The sequence below is a fragment of the Rhincodon typus genome, chromosome 30 (assembly GCF_021869965.1).
Source record: "Rhincodon typus isolate 14 chromosome 30, sRhiTyp1.1, whole genome shotgun sequence".
Lineage (NCBI taxonomy): Eukaryota > Metazoa > Chordata > Chondrichthyes > Orectolobiformes > Rhincodontidae > Rhincodon > Rhincodon typus.
In genome coordinates this window covers 24,664,874-24,691,430 of record NC_063361.1, presented here as the reverse complement: position 1 = coordinate 24,691,430, position 26,557 = coordinate 24,664,874, and the positions used below count along the sequence as shown (strand labels likewise).

Sequence of the window (26,557 nt, the reverse complement as noted above, 5' to 3'; positions counted from 1 at the left end):
TAGTCTAGGCCCGAAACGTCAGCTTTCCTGCTCCTCTGATGCTGCTTGGCCTGCTGTGTTCATCCAGCTCTACACCTTATTATCTCAGATTCTTCAGCATCTGCAGTTCATACTATCTCTGCACAAATCCTTTAATCATTAGTGTCTGCTTATACCTCTTGTGTCCAATAGATGTAGGCAGCAACCCTCTCAACTGTTGGGTAATAGGAGTCCATACAACAGACCAGCCCCCACCACCCCGCTCTATTAGATTCTAATCACCTTCTGCTATTAACAAGGAGCTCTTGTGGTGCATAGTGTCCCTACCTCTGGGCCAGGAGGTCTGGGTTTTTCCTGCTCCAGAGGTCTGTAATAACATTAATGAGCAGGTTAGTCATAAAATTTGCTCTGCTATAAACATTCCCACTAAGACTGGAAAAGAGCGTTTATTGAGACCCACTATCACATTCAGTTTAAGTCACTAATGGTGCAGTGGCTGTGTCTGTACCTCTGAGCCGGGGCCCAGGTTAGAGTTCCCTCCTGCTCCAGGGGCGTGTCATAACAGGTTGGTTGAAATATCAAAGCCTGCTCCATGGGGCTAACAATAAAGACCATCTGGGTCATGCTCTATCAGTGATAAGCAGCCTGATCTTACTTCCAGTAACCTCATACCCTCATCCGCCATGCACCCCTCCCCCCCAAGGGAAGAGTATGTACCCAACACCCTCCCCCCCCCCGCCCCCCAATGTGTGTTTTGTGTTGATAGCAGCACTGCATCTCATGCTGGAGCCTCTGGCCCGGCTGGAGGACGTGACAGGAACCGAGTGAGTGTTGTGCCCGATAAAGGAGCACATTGTCCATTCAGATCCTGCTGCTTCACATAATGCCTCTTTCTGGCCGAGTGCCTTTTCTTAAAAAAAAAAATTCTCAGAGAGCGCCCAGCTTTAAAGGACGCTTTTCACTCCCTCAGCACTTTGTGTACTGATCTTTCAGCACGTGTGAAAACAGCAGGAATTTAAAGGGCTGATTCAAAGAGAGAGAGAGAGAGAGAGAAAGTAAAATTAACGTTTCATTTCCCCCGCCCCCCTGCAATTTGGAGAACCAAGTAAATAAACACTGAACATTACCCCCACCCCGGCATCAACACGCCCCCATCCAAGTTACCGACAGTCTGCCCTGAGCCAATGGGCGGTGCGGGGAGGCGTTATTAGCGTACGGGCGGTCTGAGAGCAATATCAGGCGTTAGCGCCGCTGGAGTTACTGACATCTCTATAAGTATTGTCAACTCAAAGCAGAGCCCCTTTTTATTTCCCTCCCTACGTTACTTTCTATTGCTAACCGGGGAGTGTCTGACAGACGGAAAGGGCAGGCAAAGGAAAGAATAAAAGTTGTGAGGAGACAGATTGTTTTCCGAGGAGCGACTGGTACAACATGAAACACAATGATGTGTGTGGTTGAATGTTGTGCTTTTCTTGAGACCGTGTTGAAACGTCTTTCCTCCGGTGCTTCCCCTTGGTGTTCAGGCGAAGTTTGTTGGCGGTGGTTGAAGCATGTCCAGGACGATGTCCCAGGCGGAGGTGGACCTGGCTAGATTCGGGCTCATTACCTCGACCCTGGATCTGGATTTGGATCGTTCCTCCCTCCTCAGTAAAACGCAGAGCCGGCGGCGGAGAATGCCCGCTAGAGACGGCAGGAGGATCCCGTCCCGGTACCAGAGGAAACTCTCCATCGACGTCGAGCTGGGAGCTGACGGTCTGCTCGTCCGTTGCCCTTCCCGAACCCTGGTGCCAGTCCCGAACAGCGAGCCCCCGCCGCCCGCTGAGAACGGGCCGCTAAAGGCTGGCGGACCCACTGCCGGCGCCCCGCCGGCTCGCCTGGCGCCCTCGCCGCTCCAAGCTGCTGCGGCGGCGGCGGCGGTGGTAGCGAACAGCTCGGACACGGAGGATGGCAGCCCCCGCTTTCCTCACAAGGACTCGGTTTCCGAGCTGCCCGAGGAGAGTAAGATGGAACCGGAGGAGAACGAGGTGGAGATGAAAGCGGTCGACACCTCCCCCGACGGCAGGTTCCTCAAGTTCAACATCGAGCTGGGAAGAGGCTCCTTCAAGACGGTCTACAAAGGGCTGGATACCGAGACCACGGTGGAGGTCGCCTGGTGCGAGTTACAGGTAAAACGAGGCAGAGTCCGCCGGGCCTGTCACTTCCCAGGCTGTAAGACCCAGGGACACTGTCACTCAGGAAAGCTTCAATACTGTTCAAGAAACTTCCACAACTTCTAAAGTGCTTTTATCAAAGCATAGTCACCAGGACAACGTAGGGAACGCTACAGCCAGTTTCCTCACAGCAAGCCCCCACAGCAGCAATGTTGGGTTTTTCTGTGATTCAAAGAATAAATATTGGCCAGATTTTCATGGGCTTTATCCATTCACTGCAGAGGTTTCGAGTCTCATTCAAAGCCTACGGTCACACTAGTCTGAAAATGCCTGATTTCGGAAGCTAAACAGTCTCTGGCCTGATTAGTACTTGGCTGGGAGACCGCACGGGAATATCAGGTGCAGTACACTTTTGGGGTGGTACAGTGGCTCAGTGGTTAGCACTGCTGCCTCACGGCACCAGCAACCCGGGTTCGATTCCACACTCGGTCGACTGTCTGTGTGGAGTTTGCACATTCTCCCTGTGTCTGCGTGGGTTTCCTCTGGGTGCTCTGGTTTCCTCCGGGTGCTCCGGTTTCCTCCCACAGTCCAAAGATGCGCAGGCTTGGTGGATTGGCCATGCTAAATTGCCCGTAGTGTTCAGGGATGTGTAGACTAGGGGGATGGGTCTGGGTGGGATGCTCTGAGGGTCAGTGTGGACTTGTTGGGCTGAAGGGCCTGTTTCCAAACTTGCAATTTTATGATAAAACGCTGCAGATGCTGTAAATCGGGAACAAAAACAGAAAATGCTGGAGAAACTCCGCAGCTGCTGAGCTTTTCCAGCAATTTCTGTTTTTGTACCCTCCATGTTGTGTTGAAGAATCAGCTTTTTTAAATTCCAATTATATGGGACTTGAACCCACAAACCTCCTGACTCCAAGGTAAATGACCTCAACTGATCCAGACCCAATATCTCATGCCTGACTGTCTTGCAGGAGGATACCTAATGTTAATTTTCTCTGTGGATGGTTGCAGCAATTTATTTTTATGTTCTGCTCTGCCATCTCAGCCAAGCGTCTTTGTCCTAGGACAGATTTTAAAAGTATATCATGAAATCAGGAATGCAGTTATTACTGAGTTCCTGTCAAAAAAAATACTGATGTGGCAATACAGTACCTGTGATGTTGCTCCTCTCTCAGCAATTAAAATATAAAATTTAGAGACATCAGCCACTTTCATACATGCAATTCATCAAGGTAGCTGCTGAAGGGATTGAAAGGTGCTTGGAATTTCAAGGGACATTGCATCCATCTTGCACCAGCATTTTTTCTAAACTTACATTGATATAACACTGAAGTTAGATCCTGACAAACCAGGGAATTCATACAGTATCTCTAAAAATTGCATAATAAATGTACCCTCAGACTGAATCAGTGAGTGTAAAGACAAAATAGGCTTAGTCTAAGATTAACACTGACTTACTTGTTGATACAAGTATTATAAATTAAGCTTACTTGTCAGTTGGAGGGGCATTTATTGTACAGTGTGTCTGCTGGCTTAGCTGTATATTCTGGAACATTACACGCTTGATGATTAGGGCATTCTGTTGTTAGTTGACATGGGTAGAACGTTGGTGGTTAAGAAAGAGTGAACTGGGGAAATATCTGTATTGTCAAAGTGCCACCATTGGCCTAAGCTTTTTTTCTTGTGGTGTGTGGATCTGCTTGTGGTATACTTGTATTTGTCCTAAAGAACAAAGAACAAAGAAAATTACAGCACAGGAACAGGCTCTTCGGCCCTCCAAGCCTGCGCCAATCCAGATCCTCTAACTAAACCTGTCTTCTGTTTTCCAAGGATCTGTATCCCTCTGCTCCCTGCCCATTCGTGTATCTGTCTAGATACATCTTAAATGACGCTATCATGCCCGCCTCTATCACCTCCGCTGGCAACACGTTCCAGGCACCCACCACCTTCTGCGTAAAGAACTTTCCACACATATCTCCCTTAAACTTTTCCCATCTCACCTTGAAATCGTGACCCCTAGTAATTCCCGCACTACCCCTAGTAATTCCTGGGGGAAAAAGCTTCTTGCTATCCACCCTGTCTGTACCTCTCATGATTTTGTAGACCTCAATCAAGTCCCCCCTCAACCTCCGTCTTTCTAATGTAAATAATCCTAATCTACTCAACCTCTCTTCATATCTCGCGCCCTCCAAACCAGGCAACATCCTGGTGAACCTCCTCTGCACCCTCTCCTTTTGGTAATGTGGCGACCAGAACTGTACATAGTATTCCAAATGTGGTCAAACCAAAGTCCTATACAACTGTAACATGACCTGCCAACTCTTGTACTCAATACCCCGTCCGATGAATGAAAGCGTGCCGTATGCCGCCTTGACCACTCTATCGACCTGCGTTGCCTCCTTCAGGGTACAATGGACCTGAATACCCAGATCTGTCTGTGCATCAATTTCCCCCAGGGCTTTTCCATTTACCACATAGTTCGATCTGGAATTGAATTGCATTTGAATTTGTCCTCTTCTGTTCAATTATTCCTCCAGGCCTGTTTTCCATTCTTTACGTTTAACATGCACATAGAGACACAGAAGAGCAGCCAAGTAACCATTGTATCTAATTCTTGTCATTTGCTGTATTTTTTAAAAAGTTCAATTATATTGAACAGGTCAGACAATATCAGCGCTTGGAGAAATAGTTGGTGTTTCAGGCCAGTGACCTTTCTCCAGAACTCTGAAAATTAAAAAAAAAGTCTAATAGTTTTTGGGTCATGTATTGACTTTTGTTTCTGTCCTAGCAGGTACTATCTGCCTGCTGAATATTTTCTGAATTTTGTTTTTGTTTATTACAGACATCCAACATTTCCAATATATTGCTTTTCTATTAACTTGATTGGTTGGTAAATGATTTTAGTATCAAATTCATGACAGGGGAGTATACCTTGATTGAATGAAGGTGCAAAATAATTTGTGGTCTAATGCCAAACATGAAAGAATTGTAATAAATACTAAATTAAGACAAATACAACTATTAATTGTTTTATTTTTAACAGATCATTTAATACCCATGGAATGCGCCAAATATAAACTAAGAAGCTGTTGCCGTGTTCCATTTATTCTACCCATTTGTAGAGCCAAACTCACCATTGTTTTTTTTCCCTACTAGTTCAAAAGATTACAAGAATATAGAGTATACTGTCCCAACAGCCTTCAATATAAAGTCAGTGTTCAAAAGGGAGAATGATACTCAACTCGGGAAGTAAGAGTCTTGGGGTTATTTTTAAAGATATTGAAACTGAAATGGTGCTGCTCACTGTCCAGTTTGAAAAAGAGACAAAAAGCAAGGTTCACGGGGATGGTTTCAGTTAAATTACATGGTGGTTTTCTGCACACACATTCAACTGAAATGATGAACCTGAACATACAAGGAACTGGGATTGAAAAGACAGAGCTGCCACAGCATGCAAAATGATGAAGGGTTTGCTCTGATGTGCTGATTGGTCCAGATTCTTTCTTTCTTTCTTACTGTACTGAAGAAATAATTTGACCTGAAGCAAAAGGGTTTTTGTTTGCTTGATTTGTGTTTAGTGGAATAAAATGTAACTCTGCTCAATATCATTTCACTTTAAATCTCTGATTAAGGTCTTGATTCTGGTGAAATTGAAAATATATATTTATATACTGTCAGCATGAATGACAGAAGAACATAATGCTGCTAGATAGTTTACTACAGCTATGCAATATGAACTAAATATTTATTTGAAAGGCAGAACATTTATCTTGAGTACTTTAAGAAAGTTACTGACTGGAGGGTCCCGTATGGCAGCACAGTGGCTCGGTGGTTGGCACTGCTGCCTCACAGCGCCAGGAACCCGGGTTTGATTCCACCTTCGGGCGACTGTCTATGCGGAGTTTACACATTCTTCCCATGTCTGTGTAGGTTTCCTCCGGATGCTCTGGTTTCCATCCACAGGCCAAAGATGTGGCAGGTTAGGTGGATTTGCCGTGGTAAATTGCCCATAGTGTCCAGAGATGTGCAGGCTAGGTGGATTAGCCATGGGAAATGCAGAGTTATGGGGATAGGGGTTGGGTATAGGTGGGATGCTCTTTGGAAGATCGGTGTGGACTTGATGGGCCAAATGGCCTGCTTTCACACTCCAGTGATTCTAAGATTCTATGTATAGGTTATTTTCCCTTTGAAAACATAGCACGTAACTCACTGTTATGTCAACACCCTCACTTTGGAAATAAAAAATAATATACAATGTAGGCATTCATTCAGTATATTCCGTATCTGTGGAAAAATGTTGCAGTTTTGTTAGCTATTCAGGTTTAACCATTTGAGTTATATTTCTGCCATGAAAACCACTGTGATTTAACCAAAACCATTTTGGTTAGTTCACCTTTTTATTTCTTTTCTGGAAGGGATCAGTAAAATTTTATAGCTTTAAAAACAAGCAGATTAGCATATTTAATAGTGGTCCTTTTCATTACTGGCCAAATTATAATGTTAGATCATTGAAGTTGTTGTCAGCCAAGTAGCCTGTCAGCTGATTGACAAAGTATGTAACTTTGTGTTTTGTACTGTACTTGTCTAACATTGTGCAATTTTTAACTTGAAGGAGTAATACAATCAATTATTTAGATGTGATTATATCCCTGATTTGTTTTGCAAAGTCTGCATCATGTTTCCGGTTCTCTTTCACATGCTTTTCCGTCTATGTAATTCAGCAAGCCATTGGCCATTGAGATGTGTTGAAACATGTTGGTTTCTTGCCATATTGAGGTAAACTGAATAAATGCCTTAATGTTAGTTTGGTGCACTTTTTCAATCCAGGGTTCAAAATCCTAAGGAGGTTAGTACATTCATACATGAGTACTAAGGTCTCCTTGTAAAAGCTTAATCACCGTTGTGGCTAATTAGGTTGTGAAATCACACGTAAATAATTCACTTAGTATACCTGACCTACAAAAGTGCCCTCTTCGCAAATTTACAACACAGTGAAGCATTCTGAAGGTTGGAAAGCAAAATTTTGGAGCATTTCCCTATCTACAGCTGAGGTATGGGGGAAATGGGTGAACCAGCACCAGTGTCTGTCTTCTCATCTCCCAAAATCTGTTTACACTCTCCTGCCCTTTTCCAAACACTCCATCTGAGAGATTAATTGCCTCTTCCCATTATTCATTGAACCCTAATTTTCCTTTGGTACCAATTCCAACATTTTGCAACACTTTTATGATTACTTGAAGTTTGTTGATTCCACGGAGACCATCTTGCTTAATGCACGTAAGGTAAATGCTGACAAAACACCCCATGAATAGTTATTAAATCTATGAACCAAGTGTCTAATGTGAAATCCGAAGCGATGGATGATGTGAAGGCTGTTAAGTATGGGGACGAATCAAAATGTAGACGATAAAAGTAATTGCTCCGTCTGCACAATTAAGCTGAGAAAAATGAAAATTATTTCAGGGAAATAATTAAATTACTACTTTAGTTTTTATTATTTGCATCGCCCTCCAACTTCTTACTCCTCATGCCTTGAAAGCAACAGTTGGTAAGATGGAACAACTCTGCCAGTACAATGCCAAGTGGATGTAGCAGGACTCATTGTTTTTAATGGCAGTGTGATTTAAACTTTGACCTTGTGTTGTAACTTAATTGAAAAATTCAGTTTTAATTTGTGAACAGTAATATATCATCAACTGTGTTTTTGCAGTGAATTCCAAATGTTTAGATTCTTGCCGTAATTTATATCAATCATGTTAACTACAAAGTTTTCATTTTCCAAGAGCTTAGGCAAGTAAATAAATGCTAAGATCAGAACTAAAGATGGACATGTCAGTACAATTTAAGGCTGCAGTAATGTTAGACTAAGACTAGTATTTTCCAACTCCTGTTCACAGCCCTTTACTAACATACACAATTATCTGAGTCTGACCAGCGACAACTGACTTCAATGCATTTAAGATTCTATGGATTAGCAGAGCTCACTTCTCTCTAACACCAAATATTTAATATTTTATTCAGAGTTTCAAAACTTGTAAGAAATCTCAACTGGGCACAGTCTTGTTCTGGAATGAGTAATATTGCACCTGGTATGAACTAAAATAAACTGTCAAAAGATATCCTTGCAGCAGTGTGAGAACGGGGAGATTCACTGTTTCTTGGTTTTAATTTGCTAGTGTGTTAGTTTGGGACTTGGTACTCTTATTATACTGCCACTAATTGGATCAGTTTGTTCCATTTCATATCAGTGCAAGAACTGAAATATAATTTATACCTGAAGAATAGAAGTATGAGCAGGTTATATTTTTACAGTAGCCAAATCATTTATCACTTGTTGAAGTTTGAGAACTTTTTCCTGAAGAAAGATGTTGTTGAAGCTTTTCATCAAGCACTTATCAGAACGGACTCAAGAATGCCAAATTTAAAAGAAAATAGCAACACGTATTGCATCAGAAAAAGACTGCTTATTGTTTGGCAAGTCAACTCTGAGGCATTGCCATGGAGAATACACCCTTATTCCCCATGCTTTTGTTTAATTCCACATCCTCTACAGAAAAGAAAGCATTTTGCCTTGTTGATTAGTGGGATACATGAACCTATGATTCCATCTTCAACCTGCCATGAGGAATACTGCAACAACATAAGAACTATCCTTCCTGGTTAATTTTACCATATCTTGTCAGCTGATATGATCAATTCACTGCTGATAAGATATTGGGTGCGAGGATGAGTCAAGACTGGCTTTAGAATCTAGCATCCTCAGCCAAAGTTGATTTTTGTTTAATCTTGACTTAACCATTCAGTACAAAAGTAAAAGCTTTGACAAAAGCTCACTTTATGTAATGTTGGAGTTATGAGAGAGTACAGGCTATAGAAAACTGGAAATTCATGTCTATACTGTTCAATGTGTGGAGAGAGTATTTACATGTGTTATAGGAATAACAGGAAGCATTTTGCATAGGGACTGGCTGGTTAAGGAAGCATTGAAATAGTTTTATGATGTAAATACAGTAGAGATAAATAAAAGTGGCAACTGAACAAAGAGGTAAATAATTTCAAAAAGGTAGTAGGTAACTGAATGTTTTCAGAAGGTAAAGACCATTTATTCTGTTATGAGATGGAGGATTGCACTTTGATTAGGATTATCCTTAAATAATCTGTCTCCTGTTTCCACTCCTGAAGACACTTGCTTTTGCTGGGATATGGTTCCACAATTGCCAAGTGCCCTACACTAGCTAGCTCAAGTGGCCATGGTTCATTTATAAATCACAACAGTGATTTGCAGCAGACTATTTCTGCTGAGGGCACCATAGGCAAACCCAATACTGTCCTTACATGATATTCTCATATGCTCACTTTTATGCAGGTTTGTTTGTATATCATTCAACAGCAAAAATCCTGGCTGTGTTTTTTTCCATTTGCTTTAACATACACCTACCAATCCTAATTGTAAAGGTACATTTACTGCTATGTCTGAAATCAAGTAATTCAACAAAGATTTGAGAGCTCAAACTCGGAACCTTTCTCACATTGCACTTATGAGCTGAGCTATCAAGAGACCCAGTGCAGTCTCTCTTCATTTAATCAGTACCCTTTCATCTGTCTTCACACCCACATATCTCATGCGTGCAGAAGGGTCAGTATGTGACATTCCCCCAGTAGCTTTTCAATAAGGTAGTGCATCCTCTGAAATGTTGGTGAAGCTCTGTCTAGACTTCATTTGAGAACATCATGCAGAATGTAATAGTGTAATTTTTTTTGCTTCTGTGAAAGATTTTCACAATGGGCTTGATAACCTGTTCACGATTCCAGTGTCCGTGACTTGAGATTTTGAGGTACAGAACTGTGGCACGTGGATTGAATGTCCACAGTTTCTCATGTTCTGCAAACTAACTGAGCACTTCAATGCCACATGCATGCAGGATCACTTCTGTATTTCACGACTTACATGCAAATACTGATTAGCTATTAAATGTAGACAGTAGTGAAATGGGACAGTTATAGATGAGTGAAATATCTTAACATTGGTACATCTGCAGTTTGAATGTAATTCATGGTTGCAGGGTAAAAATGTTCTTGCTTTGCCAGTTTTACTATGTGTAATTAAATCTCACCCTTAGTTCCTCTTGGGCATTACTTTACATAAGGTGAAAGCGGTCACAAATGGCATTAATCTGCAACCAAATTCAAAGATATGCTTTTGTTTGAGGAGTAGGCAGTCTGTCTTGAACCCAATCCCCTGGATACGTAAAACCACAACAATGTCAACAACTATCTTTAGGCTTGGCCTTCTTTATAACACTACTGTTCTACATTAAGACAAAATGCTACATGAACTCTACTGCCCAATGATGGTTTGCCTAGTCCACAAGCTTCTCGGCACGTGTTTCTAACATGCAGCTGGCTCGACTTCAGACTTCTCTCTAGGTGCCTTTTTTTCTTTCTCTCTTAACTCCACCTGCACTGTACTATTTATGCCCAGCAGCGAGGAACTCTGACATCATTGCAAGGATGCTCCAGGGTCCCTAAAGCCCTTACACAGCAGCTATCATAAGGATGTCTGGCAAATGAAATCAAAAGTCAAACTGGAGCAGTGTGAGTACTTTGCTCTGTATTTAATTGTGCTGTGTGTAACCAAGGATTTGATGGAAACGTGGGAAGAAAAAATGTCATTCCCAGAATTGGCATCTTCAACCATACGAAAGTCCTGGTAAAGCTGACCATCAAAAATTAAAACTGTGAAATGAACTGCAGTGGGGTAATTCTAACATAAACGACTAAGCAGGAATTCAACACAATTAGCTGCAAAACTGCTTTCATACCTTGAATGATGTTACTTCCCAGTGAAACCCATGTTTCACCTAATCTCATGGGTTCTGTCTGATTATTTATCTTAAAATTATCCTCTGAGGGTCCAAAACAAAGATTTTAATATTTATGATGACAGCTCCTGATGATGATCCAGCTTGTCATCAATGTAATCTTTATTTTTTATATTGAGGTCCTAGTGAGGGCATACATAGCAATTAATTCATGTCCCAATTCCTTTTCTGTAGTTTTCCTGAATATAGTAACATTTTGGGCTATCTCCATCTCAAAGTTGCAGCAATTTTAAGTTGAACAGAAAGCCTTCTAGATGACATAAAACTAAATTTATGTTTACCCCACAAACTAGGCCAACTACTGCTCAATAGTCAGGCTGCTGAGTTATTAACGAAGAATAACGATGTTTATAACTGCTTATAAAGTCTGTCTGCATAGGAAAGGTACTAATAATAAGGTAAAGATAGTTCTAATTTGAATTTAGCATTTGCCTGTTAGAAAATTTGATATCTTTCTTGGTTAACGTTTACCAAAGTTGAGTTGTTTATATTATAAAGAATTCATACTTTAAATAATACCTTGCAAAACATTGTTATAAACGAAAAGTAAAGGTATAGTTTAGGATAAACAATAATTCCATTCTGTTTTTTTCCTCTCGTTTGTTCGAGTTGAAGGATTTCCAGACTGATGAGTTTTTCCCTTCCCTTATGTAGTGAATACCAGTGCCAAAAACACTTATACTGTACTGAGGATTAGATTTGGGATCTAGCTCCTAGAATTCTGTCCCAAACACATTCACTATGAAAATGATCATCTTTCATTTTTGCTGATATCTAGTTGTATGTATTTGTTGTTCTATTGTTAAATTTTGAACAAAGTGAAGATTTGCTACAAATAGTTTGTTTAGGTTCACAGACAAGTTCTAGATGTAGAGGAATTGTGCTGCAAAGCATTCAATGATTTTTTTCCTGGTGAACTTTTAAATAAATGTTCGGAGTTACAAAATGCAAGATGTCAGATAATATAGTGCATCGCGCAACTGGATAGACTGCAGCAAGGAGTCATTGGAAGGCATTTTGTGTCCAGAAGGCAATTTGGTATTCTCAGATGGGTTGCTAAGAAATACATTAGTTTGGAGTTCATCAGAATGGTGAAAAATATGTTGACCTGCTAGTATCTGGTTAAAGAGTAATAGTTCCACGAGTTTGAGCATAGCTGGCATGGTGACTCTGGTTAGTGCTGCTGCCTCAGTGCCAGGGACCCAGGTTCAATTCTAGCCTCCGGCGACTGTCTGTGTGGAGTTTGCACATTCTCGCTGTGTCTATGTGGGTTTCCTCTGGGTGCTCCGGTTCCCGCCCACTGTCCAAAGATGTGCAGGTTAGGTGGATTGGCCATGCTAAATTGCCCCACAGTGTCCAGATACATGCAGAGTAGGTTGAATAGCCATGGTAAATAGTGTAGGTGGGTGGATCTGGGTGTGATGCTCAGTGGAGGGTCAGTGTGGACTCGATGAGCCGAATGGCCTACTCCCACACTGTAGGGATTCTATGATCCTTTCGTTTCATTATCCTGGCTAGATGAGGGGAGGTGAGTAACTCAGCAGATAAGAAAGTTAAAAAACATTTTGAAGGGCACACATGCTTTTAAATGCTATGGAAAAATCTCTTAATGTGTTTCATTCCAAGATTAATGGATTACTGTATTAGACTACACTGTTCGTTAATGGTGACATTGTTGTTGGAATTTGAGGGACAGACCTCAAAATAACAACTGAGTCCCACCACGAGTGTTAATGTGATTGAGCAAAGAAACCGGACTCTCTCACTATATTCTGTAATTTTAATTGATCACTGAAAGTGCATTGAGATATTACAAAAAAGAATTCTGCCGTGTTAATTTCCAAGGCGGTTTGTAACTAAAGATTATTTTCATGAGAGAGTGTGTGTTAGAGTTGCTGGTCTATGCACATTAGATTGTCCTTGTAGACAGGAAATCATTAAACTTTACAAATGCCAGATGTGTAAATTTTCATTAGATACTTTTCCAATAACCTTTTGGTTCTTGAATGATGAATTGGCTACTTTTGGAGTCTCTTCTTTGCCCCAAAGTACAGTTTTGCAGCAATGGAACACATCTCAGCCTGGAGCAGATCCAACACAACCTTAAACTGATCCAAGCAAAGCTTCTATTCAATCCACACTTAGCTCATGCCAAACCTTAGTCATTTCTCTTAGAACAGTTGTCCCCTATTGAGCTTTACTGACTCCACAGTGCTGTGTTGGATATTTCATAGTTATTTATGAGTTTCGTATTGTGAAGGAGCCTGCATATATCCCTCATGGAGGGTACATCTTTTTAAATAAATCTTGCATCTGTTTAATTTATTCAATGGCAGAAAGTATGATTCATTTTTCGCTTCACTCAGCCCCAGAAATGTTAATGAAAAAAAAAATAGACTTGTGTTATGTATCACTTTTCACAAACTCGGGAAATCCTGAAGCATTTTACAGCCAATGAAGTACATTGGAGATGTCGTCACTTCTTTTTCCTGCAGGATATACATAAAGGATAGTATATTAACAATTTGTCTAATTACCAGGATTAAATCTTTATAGCTCAGTGAATGTATATTAGAATAGACAGGCAGATAACAAAGTGAATTGGGGCAAATAATACTGTTAGCTGTTAATGACAAAGTTGTGTGCTTTGTATGATACATTTACATCTAATAGCTAGAGAGAGAAGTTTAAACTTACTATACAACAAGTTAGGGAAAAGTATGTTATTAAGACTGAATGCTAACTATTGCCAACCCAGATCCCCTTCATAATTTCTAACTTTAACCCATTATTAGAATTTTAAAACACTAGCAAAAATCATCTGGAATAATGCAAACTCTGTTCACATAAAAGTATTGTGTGTAGTCATCATCTGTCTGCAATTATTGTAGTTCAAATGAATATATCCCATTTCTATTATAGTAATAGAAAATATCAATTTGAACTTTACAAGTTTCATCTGCAGCTTAGTTGGTAGCATCCTTGCCTCTGAATCAAATGTTTGTGAGTTTAAATTGTACTCCAATGTTTGCATACAAAAATTTAGGCAGGCTGTGCAATAATTATGGAGTGCTGCACTGATGCAGACACTATCTATCAAATTAGACGTTTAAACTGAGGCCTCTGTCTGACCTGCTCTAGCGGATGTAACAGATCATGTAGCACTATTGTGAGCAGGAGCAGAAGAGAGCACTTATCCTCAGTGGTGGCCAATATTTTGACTCTTCATATCACTGAATAAGATTGTCTGTCCATTAACCACATTGCAGTTTCTAGGAGCTTTCTGTGTGCAAATTGGCTTCTGGGTTTCTTATAACATAAATCGTATCTCCTCGAATTCAATTTACACGTATTTTGACTGCAAATGCCTGAGGCCATTAAATGTGCTTTATACATGCAAGTCTGTGTTTCTTCCTAATATCCCTCGCTGTGTGTTCTAATGCAGAAAACATGACTGGAGATCATTAACTGGATGAAATGCTCATTCGACTAGAATAATCATAACCAGACCAAATAATCAATAAAATAATCGTAACTGGACCAAGTATATAAAACTCATCTGGATATTGATAAGGAGCTTTGACCATGATTATTTCTGATGGTTTTATTATTTTGGGCTTATCACACAGAATAAAATCCGGTCCATGTATGTACAACACCAATAGGTGGTTGGTGTCGCACTTGGTGAATTCATGCCAGTGACATACTTTGCCACAGTGAGCTCCTGAGATCAGCTGCAGTGTCATATGAAATTGTGTAAAGCAAAGTTAACTGAGAAACAGTTGTTAAATTGGATAAATGGTGCCTCTCTCACATTCCCCTGCAAAGTTTGGGAAGTTTGGTGTGTGAAATGGTAAGGAACTACTGAGGTAACGAATTTGGAAGACTAAACAGCAATGTATTAGAGGTTTTTGTAGACAAAATACTTTTTTTCTTTGTTGAAGAACATGAGTGCTCAATTCAAAATTCTTAATAGGGAAGAGAAGGAGAATTTTTTTTAAGAGCACTTTGAGCTTTATACTGGGAACAGCTGAGGCACAGAACATTGTATCTTTTAAAAGAAGGGTGAATAAGAAATGTGCAACGGAGAAAGACACAGACCTGAAGGGAAACACCAGAAAATGGTGAAATACAAACCTAACGGACCAAATGGCTGCTATCTATGTGGTAGGGATCCATTGCAGGTTTGTGAAAAACAAAAGAATGGGAAGATTTTACATGACTGACATTTTAGTAAATGTTATTATATGTTGATTAAAAGAAATAAATATTACAACGTTCGGTGATCTCTTAGCTTAATTCCTTACTAAAATTATTATCGTGTTCAAATTCTTATTGACATTTTATTCTGTCAAATCAGATCATCTACAGATTTATTGATGGAACTGAAGGCTTAAAGTGCAACCATACTTATAGGCTTACTTAAGTAAATTAGACTGCCTTAGCTTATTCTTTTTGAAAAGCTGACAGTAATGTGGCATCATGATTAAACTTGCATTCAAAATCCCACTTAACCTGTGCAGGCATTAACTCTTTAGCTGGTTGTTTACTAGTGATTATTTGTGGTGATTGCACAGTGGTGCATTTTCCTCTTGTTTGCATTTGGTAGTAAAGCAGACGTATCCCTCGCCCATTTACGGCTCTGTGGCTCATAGGGTGTACAGCTTGGATTCTCAGCAATATCTACGCTACCAAGAGCAAGTCTATTGCTACAAGCTGAGATTATTACTATGCAGTTATGATCTCAGACTGAAATCTAGCTTGATGGATTTTTTTTATTTCACAAAATGGACTTCCATTAAATTTCAAGCATGCATAACTCGGAACTAGAATTAGATTTTATTGTCACATGTACACAAGTATAGGAATACATCAGTACAGTGAAAAGTGGATCAAGTCACCATTCTCGGGCACCATCTTTGTTATAAAACCAGAATCTCAAAAAAAAACCAAAAGGTGAAAGAAAAACGTCCAGATCTCAAAGTCTAGGTCTTAAATTGCCACATAAGGTTTTTGGAACCACCGATTCGTGAACCCGGGCCAAGCCACGGCCTGGAGTCTCGGTTGGCCTGCGAGTCTCCCATCGATCGCTGGATGGAGCTGGCGCCCTGCTGCTACTGCCACCACTGGCCCCAGATACCAGGAGGACATCCTTGCCACGGCCTCCAAATGCTGGGAGGAGCTGCATCTGCCACCTCAGACCACCGGGAGGCTGCCACCAATCTGCACACGGTCCAGTCTCACTGCTATGTTAATGCTGCCATTGCCACAAAAGGCTTTAGAAAGAAAAGAAAAATTGGAAAAAAGAGCAGAAGTTAAAAGAAAAAGAAAGCAAGCAGACAGGAGCAGAAAAGCCTCTGGGCTCAATGATAAAACTGAAGTTTAAGCAGAAGAAAAGGTTAAATAGAATAAGAAACAACACCATGTGGAGCTGGAGGAACACAGCAGGCCAGGAAGCATCAGAGGAACAGGAAAGTTGATGTCCTGACCCGAAATGTCAATTTTCCTGCTCCTCTGATGCTGCCTGACCTGCTGTGTTCCTCCAGCTCCACACTGTTATCTCTGACTCCAGCATCTGCAGTTCTTACTATTATTAAATAGAATAAACCAAGATTTTGAAACAACCAGTAAAAATGCAACCTCATCTCACCCATACCATCACTTTACAATACTCAAAACTCTAGAGAGAATTCCTTTCTCTAGGTTGTGAGTAGGCAAAATTAACAGATGGAATATAATGTTGGAAAATATGGGAATTTTTCTACTTTTTGGCAGGAAGAATAGTTTAATAATGTACTGTTTAAATGAGAATTGGAGAATTCTGTTGTACAAGGGAATCTAGGTGTTTGATACATGATTCATATAGAGTTAATGTGCAGATACTGCAGGTGATTGGAAAGACAAATGAAATGTTGATGCTTATTGCAAGGAAAATGGAATATAAAAGTATGGAAGTATTACTACAGGGCTTTGGTGAGACCACACCGGAAATACTGTGAACTATTTCGGTCTCCGTATTTGAAAAAAAGGTTATAATTGTGTACAAAGCAGTTAAGAGAAAATTCATTCCTGGAATGAAAAATAATGAAGAGAAGTAGATCAGGTTGCCTTTTATTCGGCGTTTAGAACAATCATTGAGACCTACAAGATTTTAAGGGAATTTGATATTGTGGATACTGAGGATATGATTCCTCCTGTCTGGGAGACTGGAACTAGGGTGCGCAGCTTAAGAATAAGAGATTGATCTTTTAAAATGGAAATGGGGAGAAATGGTTTCTCTGAGGGTGGTTAACCTAGGGAATTCTCATCCCCAGAGAGCAGAGGAGACTGAGTCATTGATTTTATTCAAGGCTGAATTAGACTTTTGATAGACAAGGGAATCCAGGATTATGCAGCAAGATGGAGTTGAGACCATAAACCAGATCAGTGATATTCCTGTGCAGTGAAGTCTCTCAAGATGTTTTGGAGTCTTTTCTGAAATTTTATTCCAATGCAGTCATTACCCTGTCCAAATATATCTTGCCTTAGTTAAGAGCCAAATCTGAACCTTGCATGATTTCAGGACAAATGCAGATTGTTTGTTTGTTTATTCTTTGTGCAAAATCCTGAGTGTTTGCATCTTTTAGAAATCAGTTTAACTCTCCTTTCCCAGGATAAGGAGGCTGAAGGTACAGTAGTGTTGTGGCTAAGTTACTGGGCTGAGCAATCCAGAGATATTTTAACTGTTATTCTGAAGATGGGAGTTCAAATCTTACGATGTAAATTTGTATATTGAATTCAGTTAATTGAAAAAATCTGGAGAATGAAAGGTAATATCTCTAATAGTGTCCAAGAAGTTATTAGATTGTTGTAAATATCCAACTAGTTCACTAATGTCTTTGAAGAAAGGAAGTCTGTGATTTGTTTTATGGTCTGACGTATATATGACTTCAGATGCACATCAGTGGATCTGACTGGTAACCATCCAGTGAAATGGCTCAGCAACTCACAAAAACCATCTTCTCAAAGTCAATGAAAGTTGAATGAATAAGGAAAGCCTTGGTCTAATTAGGAAACAAGGAATTTCCGCCATTTGATGGATTTTTGATTTGCACTTTTCAGAAATCCACCAGTTTTATTATTTGTTCTGACCTTTCAACTGGGGTTTAAAGAAATCATAGCTCTGTGATTTGTTGAGAGTGGAATCTGACTATAGAATTATGATTGGAGGAGCAGCCAGCATGGGAAAGAGATCTGATTCTCCAATCATCCGTTCCCGTTCTCCCAAACAGAGAGACATCAGCTGTTGAGAATGTGTGTTGAGGAGAAGTCTGTCCCTCTCTGTTTGTCTCCCCCTTCCCTCTCCCTCTCCACCTTCCCCCCCACCACCTGCCATGTTCTTTCTTTTTCCACGCCCCCCATGACCATGTTCTCTTTCTCCTTCAATATGGTCTTTTTCCCCTTCCCCCAACCACTGCACCCCCTCTTCCTTCCGCACCACTACCACCCAACCCCTCTCTCTCCCCCTTCTCCTCTCTCTCGCTCAATTTTATATCTTCCCATCCACCAACCCTCGTGCCTCATGCTATCAGCAATAATTTAGTAAAGTTTATTTCCTTGTTTCTCTACGAAAAGGTAACTGGAAAGTCAGCATCCTAATAGTGTCACATGGCTGTTGAGTTAAGAGTTTTAAAAATGAGCCTAACTGCAGTCATCTCACGGTAATTTCACAATTCTGCCCATTTGAAGTCACGTGGCAGTATTTGCATGTCACCGCAGATCATAAAAAGTGCTATAATTTTTTGACCTTTGCTGCAGTGACTTTTCCACTTTGCAGTATAATGTTTGCATAATTTCTTATCACACAAAATTTCAGACAGTTTTTTTGCCTTCAGCCACTCCATCTTCCCTGTCCATTGTATTTTTATATGAAATACAACAATGAGTATTTTTTTACAATACTTCCTTAACCTGCAGCAGACCTGTACAGAGCATGGATACTGTAAGGTCCATGGAGCTGCCAATATTTCCATTGAACAGACTATCGGAATTCTGAAGACATGCTTCAGATGCCTTCATAAATCTATGGAATGTTTCAGTACAATTCCACAAGGTTGGTCCACGTGTTTATTGGCTTGCTGTATCCTGCACAATTTTTTCCACAAACAAGCGATTACTGATTAATGCCAGGAAGGACAGAGACGAAAGTGATGAAGGTCATCAAGGTCAGCCGACATTTCAGGCACTGTTTGAGGAATTGGTCACACAGAGAACCTTTTGTAGCTGTCAGAGATCTATGTGCAAGCCTCGAAAGGACACAGCTTCAGCTAAATAATTGCTGTGCTACCACTCTAACCTTCATGGTCTCCTCATACCGTTTGGTATAACATAGCCCCTGGTTCTTGAAGGATCACTTACTGGAAACCTTTCCTATTGACGCCATTAAATCCTGTTGTGACTTTACACCTCTGTCATGAATCCTATCACACATGTAATTCAAGGCACCATAAATTTAAAACTTATCCATAAAAAAATTATGTTTACAGAAATCACTAAATATTCTGTATCAGGTCGGGGAAGCTACAACTGTTGGCTACCTATTTTTGTGGATAAAAACAGGTTTTGTTTTGGAATTGAAGAATTAAGTCCAAAGGGCTATTTGGTTGGGAGTAGAAGCATCTGGAACTAATTTAGAGTCAAGACTAGGTTTGAAAATCATTGGAAGATTGCAAAAGTGTGCGACATGCAATTGAAACTGTCCTTACACATTTGAATGCTTTCATTGAGATTGAATGCATAAGTGCCATGTGTACTCAAGATACAGCACCTCTGAACCAAAACATTGTCAGATTTAAGGTCAGCTGTTTCAGGCTGTGGTCAGTCTGGGTCAAGCCTGGTTGGGTGGGGTCAAGGCGCACTAGGAATGTGAAAGACTGTGTTGTGTGAAGCAGCCAAGCTGATGACGGTCAGGAGTCACAATATGCCAATGGAACCTTTTAAAAGTGTCCAAATTTTGGAATGCAGTAAGTGAGGCATTATTTAGACTTCAGCAACACTATGATTTCTCTCCCCATTCTTTCTGTGATTTTCTACATCTTGTTCAGTGAGAAATGGTGTGTTGGGTTGAAGGTATTGCATAATGGTAAAGGGAGTGGACTAATAATCCAGAACCCCGGGATAATTTTCTGGGTACATGGTCAGAATCCCATCATTGCAGATAGTGATGTTTGAATTCACTAAAAATCTGGGATTTTGAACAAAAAACCTATTGTCAATTGTTGCAAAACCTGTGATTCACTAATATCCTTCAGGGAAGAAAATCTGCCTTCCTTACCCAGTCTGGCCTAGCAGTGACTGCAAACCTAGTGCAATGTGACTGACTCTTAACTACCCTCTGAGTGATTTAGGGCTGGGCTTGGCCAGTGATGCCAGCATTTCATGAACAATGTGAAAGTGGATGATGAAATTTGTGTGGTTATTATGTGAAGCATGTTTCAGCCATCAATCACATATCCGTGCTATTACTATGACTGTCTACTTCCACCTCTACCTTTGCTTTACTTAGTTCCTGATGCTCCAATCCATGCTTTTGTGACCTTTTATATTTAATCATTCCCAGCTCAACTCTTACATGCAATCCTCTGTAAATGTAAAATTATTGAAAACTCTGCCTGTGCCCTAACTCGCATCAAATCTTGTTCACCCATCACTCCCATGCTCACTGACCTATATTGATTCCCTGTTAAGCAATGCCTTGATTTTAAAATTCTTTTCCTGTTTTCAAATCCCTCCATGGCCTTGTGCTTCCTTACCTATGTAATCACTTTCAGATACACAACCCATGCGATGCCTATGCTGCTCTAATTCTGTTCTACTGGGGAGGTCCTGGCCTACTGGTAATGTCTATTGGGTTAATAATCAAGAATCCCAACCTAATGTTTCGGGGTGTGGGTTCAAATCCCACTTTGAAATTTGTATTCAGTAAAATCCAGAACTAATAAAGCTAGCCTAATTGTGATCATTTTTGAATATCACTTATAATTTTCTCACTAACCCTCTACCTTGTTTTCCTACTTTATGGCATCCCTTACAATCAACCACATTGTTGAAGTTTCCTAATATCTCTTTGTATGTGACTCAGTCAAACATTGTAATGCCCCTGTGATGTTTTACCACAGTAAAGGAGCTACATAAATCTAATTTGTTGATATCATTTAGTGCATTTTATGTGCCGTTTTATTATTTGGACATCTTATAGAATTCTGGTGCCTTTTGACATCAGTTGCAGAATGCTGTTTCTACTTATTGTTATCTTGGCTATCTTTCTCTTGATTCATATACATGTTAAGGATTATTATTTTTGTTTCTCTTACCAGAAGAAAAGATGCATTGAACAGTGAAGTGGCTCATTTAAAGGAGCCCATTTTTCCATTATGTTACATGATGTAAAATCATAGCTGTCTGGCCAAGCATGACAACTGGTGTCAAATTTACATCAAGATTTCACTCCCTTTTTAAACATTAAAAGGGACAGTGTGGGGCTGAATATTTAGTTATCAATTAAATTAATTTTTTAAAAGTAAATTCTGTAGTGCATTAACGAATGCACTTACATTGGCTGTGGTTTTATATCGGACAGTTTGAAGGACAATGTGTATTTATCTCATTCAAATCGTTTCTTTGATAAGAACTATTGTACACATTGTTAATCATTTAAATAGTGCCTGATTACACTTGAAATTTAATATTGTAGTTAAATATATTGACGTGCTAAATAAATGTCTTTCCAACCTCCTTTGAATACCCATTGTTTCTGTACAAGTAATCACTTTGATAAGAACATCAACATCTTCCAAAGATGACGTTACTGAAAACGATAGGAAACGGATTGTTGTGTTGCACAGGCTACTTAGAAAACATTGTGGCAGTCACAAAATAACAAATCTGTTTTGTATAATCAGATCCAACCGTTTTGAGGGAGAGTGGTACGGAAAGTGACAGAGCTTAGTGCTGTACTGGGCGCTGGGTACCAATCACGGGCGGTTTGTAGTTTGGGGTATTTCACTGCACCCCCAATTTATTTTTCTAGATTTGTTTAATCAGCCTGTTCATACATGTTGTGACACACTTGCTGAGCAGACGGAACAACAATCTGCAGCTTTTTGGCCCAGAGATAGGAAAACTACCACTTTGTGAAAAGAGCGCTACACTGTTCCTTTCTACTCTTTTGGCGCTGACAAAATTTTTTTAAACAGCTCCCAATGGGCACTGTAACAAAAATGCAAATTAACAATTAACAGAAACTTGCATAGCAATCCGGAAACTTACAAGAACCTCAGCCATGATCTTATTGACTGGGTGCACAGATAGCTATTTTCTAATCAACCTGGTCAGAGATGTTATTACACACTTCTGGAGCAGATGAGACTTAAACCCGGCTTCTTGCCTCAGAAACAGAGACAATAGCACTTTGTGAAAAGGGCACTTTTCCTGCTTACCCTGAGTTGTATTGTCAATGGTACAGGGTAATCCCCCATAAAAGAGGAGGCACTTATGATTTTGCATAATAGGGTATAATTTATTACATGATTAAAAAATACATTTAAGAAAAACCATTAACTAGTTAGGCATAATTATAACCATTAGGAGCCCAAGGTGACATGTCTGTCTCCATTAGGACCGTTCGTAAGACTGCTGATTCTCCACCCATCAACTGTGTGGCCACACAAAATTAATGCAACTTCAACATTAACTTTCAGAACCACTGCCTTATTCAACAGCAGGAATACCCAGATCTGGTAAAATATGTGGTCCCAAAAATAGCTATTGGCATACCTGAGATGAGAAACCTGAACTGCTTAAGAAATTTCCACTTCAAAAACAGATCACAATAAAGATGTAGATCCTGCTGACGTGTTTATAGCCACCAGTTCAAAGACTCCCTGCAGTGTTTACCAGATTGTTGTGAAAGTCACCCATTTTATCTTTTGTGCTGATAACCAGTGTGGGTTTGAGTGAGTGTCAGTACCAATGACATTGTGAATAGCTTTCAGTATCTCAACTCTTTGCCTCCTTGGGTTAAGGTTAGGAAAGATTTAAAACTGAACTAGGATTCTCCACCCATATCTGAAGAAGGGTCCACACCTGAAACGTCAGTTTTCCTGCTCCTCTGATGCTGCCTGGCCTGCTGTGTTCATCCAGCTCCACACCTTGTTATCTTTAAAACTTGACTAGTTTGTTTTCTATATTCTGTTTGACCTGGATGGTATGGGGGCATGAAGAGTCACATTGCAGTGGTTATTGTATTGCTTTATTGTATCTGTAGCAGATTTGTGAAACTGGTTTGCTTTCTGTTATGTACATATTAAGGGCCTCCCAAAGAAAAAAAAATGCCTGTTCCAGGACGTGTGAACCCTCAGCACCAGCCGTATACGTAGCTTTAATCCCACAAGAGAAAAACGTGATGTAGACAGAATGTTAACAATTCCTTGTTTTGGCAAAGTGTGTACCCTTTCAGAAAGGGTGAAGAAAACAATTGACTTGCCTCCCTCATCCCAGCATAAATCAGTCTGCTTCTTACTACTGAGGAATAGTAAATGCCATTTTCATATGCATAGCTGGCTTCATGGGAGCATTTGCAAAAGCCAAATGTGTGAAAACAATCCAAAAAAATAGAGTTCTCTGTATGTTTGGTTTCTGTGCCAGGAAACGCTTTCGAGTTGAACCAGCTAGCTTTTTATAACCTCTCCACTTGAACAATGTTTTCTAAGTAACAGTTATGATGAGTGATGTGACAACTGTGGTGTATCACAGAATGACTGGCTGGAAAGGCACACTTGATCTTCCACATGTTTATTTACTGACAAATTTGATTGAACCAGGAGGTATTCTACCCACCTTTGGCATTTAACACTCAGGAGATCGGGGGTGGGGTGGGGGAGGTGTGGGCAATATCACTTGCAATGAAAGGAGATAAGAGCAGCATTAAGATTAGCCAAAAGATGTGTGGAAACTGCAGAGGTGTATAATTGTGGTGGTAATAGTGAACCTTTCTCAGCTCTGTCAGAAGATCGTTAAGGATGAAAAAGTGGTGCTAAAAGATTCTATAGAATGAATCAATCACAAAAGCGCAGAAGTAATATGGTGCAGGAAGATGTCTTTCGACCCAAAGTGACTGCAATGGCTCTTCAAATAAACATCATTACTGTACCTCGTGCTAATTTCCTGCTTTCTCCCCCATGACTTTTGCAAATTATTTCTGTCTAAATTGACCCTGCCTCCAGCAGACTTCTATCAGTGTATCCCGTACATGTATAGAACAGATTCAAACTTTTTCAGTTTACAGCAAAGCTTCTAAATGTTTATTTTGCATTATTCTGTAGAGGATTCAGATGAGGAATACTCATGATCCAAGTCTGAACAGTATCCATACAGATGCGAGGCAGGTGCTCTGGGAGCCCATGCCTATAGTTTGTAACCAAGTTAGGGATTGTTTCCCATATACTGGAAGCTAATTTATGTTGCTCGTATTTTCAAAAATAAAGAAGGTAATCAGAGTCAGAGAATTCTCTGCTGGATGGCCATTGTTTGGAAGACATTACAAGGGGTTGCAAGAGCTGCCTTTCCAATCACTGGGAGACGGGAGAGGTTAATTAGAAATTCACAAGTAGCTTCCAAGAAAGTGGTCAGGCTTAATATATATGATGGATTTCATTGAGGAAATTATTAGGGTTGTGGATAAAGGAAATCTAACATCCATTATCTATCTGAAGTTACTGGAAAAACTTTGATAAGCTTCTCGTACTCGGACACATCACAAGTAGAGCTCTCCGGTATCAATAGAAATTTGAAATACTGGATCAGGAATAGGATCCAGTCCCATAACCCATTGTTGTAGATGGCACTATTTTCAATTTGGAGACTTTCTACCAGTGGTACCACCCAAATATATGTGCCAGGCCTACAACTTTTCAAGGTCTTTTTAATGGCCTGGACAGTGTTATTGAGAGGACAGTTTGAAAGTTTGCAGATGACACCAAATTGATGGAGGAATGCAGTCAAATCCAAAACAAAAATGAGAATGTGCTAAAGGACCAGACCAAACATTGGTTGATTACATCCAATTTTAAGATAAATGCAGTGTCCTGCATATTATTTTAGGGGAAATTGTTTAGCCAGGATAATTAGCCACTATGGTGTGTGGCAGGCTTGATAGATCAACTGGTCCTTCCCTGCCTGTAATTTCTGTTTGTTAGTTCAATCTCAGTCACGCGAATTGTGGGAGTCGCAGATTACAATCAAAGTATCTGCCCACAGGCAAGTGATGACATTAGAGGGAAAATATCCCTGGGTGATGGTTTTGTATATTTTAGCAGGAGATTTAACAGCAGCAGTGGTAGAAGCCTAAGAGATGGTCATTGAGCTGCAATCCCAACTAAACGAGATATGATACAAAATACTATCAAATCGTGAAATCTAAACAAGCTCTAAATGAATTAGTCATGCCCTGTTTGGGGACTTGGCAAGTAGTTTCACAGTAATGGATATATTGCTGGCTCCTAGCATTCAAGAAAATACAGTACAGCCGATGTTATCACGTGGATCGGAAATGTGTTGCTATCAAGTTCCAATTATTTCACTGAAGACATTAACTCCCTCATGGCACTGGGTTTATTATCATTATGACATGTCATGCAATAGCGTTGATAGTTGTTTTTTTTCTTAGATTTCTTTATAGTCTAAAAGTTGAATGTGGATTTTTGCATTTTTACATACTCCTTTGTCTTCTCACAGACTCGCAAATTATCAAAGGCGGAGAGGCAGAGATTCAGTGAGGAGGTGGAGATGCTGAAAGGATTACAACACCCCAACATAGTGCGTTTCTATGATTCCTTTAAATGTTCAGTGAAAGGTCACAAATGTATTGTGCTGGTGACTGAACTGATGACATCAGGGACACTTAAAACGTAAGTAATGAGGTAGCAGCATTTTAGATCCAGCTGACTGATTTACTTTATAGACACAGTGCAGTGAGTGGAATGATGAGCAAAATGGAACGTGTTGTGAAGACAAGATGCATGAGAGCTGACAGTTTTGTAGAAGTGATAGATGCATGTTTGAAGAAATTCCAAAGCTAAGATTCTAGCCCCACATCTAGCCATTCACATCTTCCTTTAATCCTTGTGACAGTTACATGTGATGAAAGATGATACTTAGTGGATTTGCAGTGTGTAATGCAATGCAACAACAAGATGACACTGATCACCATAGAAATTAGAACTGAAAGGTTCACTACTGAGGCTGCTATGTTATTCAACTGCTTTTATCTTCAGGTATCTAAAGCGGTTTAAAGCAATGAAGAATAAAGTTCTGCAGAGATGGAGCAGACAGATTCTGAAGGGCCTACAGTTCCTTCATACACGGTCCCCGCCTATCATCCACCGTGACCTGAAATGCGATAATATCTTCATTACAGGACCAACTGGCTCTGTAAAGATCGGTGACCTTGGTCTTGCAACACTAAAAAGCGCATCATTTGCAAAAAGTGTAATAGGTAAACACAAT

The 26,557-nt window shown here is 40.1% G+C and overlaps 1 protein-coding gene across 2 annotated transcripts in view; it reads left to right on the top strand.

The window, feature by feature from the left end:
• Positions 1-1,149: 1,149 nt before the first annotated feature.
• Positions 1,150-26,557, top strand: part of wnk4a (WNK lysine deficient protein kinase 4a) — a 69,685-nt gene continuing 44,277 nt past the window's right edge. The window contains exons 1-3 of one of the 2 annotated variants that reach the window (XM_048614442.1): positions 1,150-2,144; positions 25,787-25,959; positions 26,326-26,546. In XM_048614442.1, coding sequence (XP_048470399.1) covers positions 1,530-2,144; positions 25,787-25,959; positions 26,326-26,546 — 1,009 coding nt within the window. In that variant the 5' untranslated portion in view covers positions 1,150-1,529. The remainder of the gene's footprint in view (positions 2,145-25,786; positions 25,960-26,325; positions 26,547-26,557) is intronic. The other variant, XM_048614443.1, reaches the window with a different exon arrangement.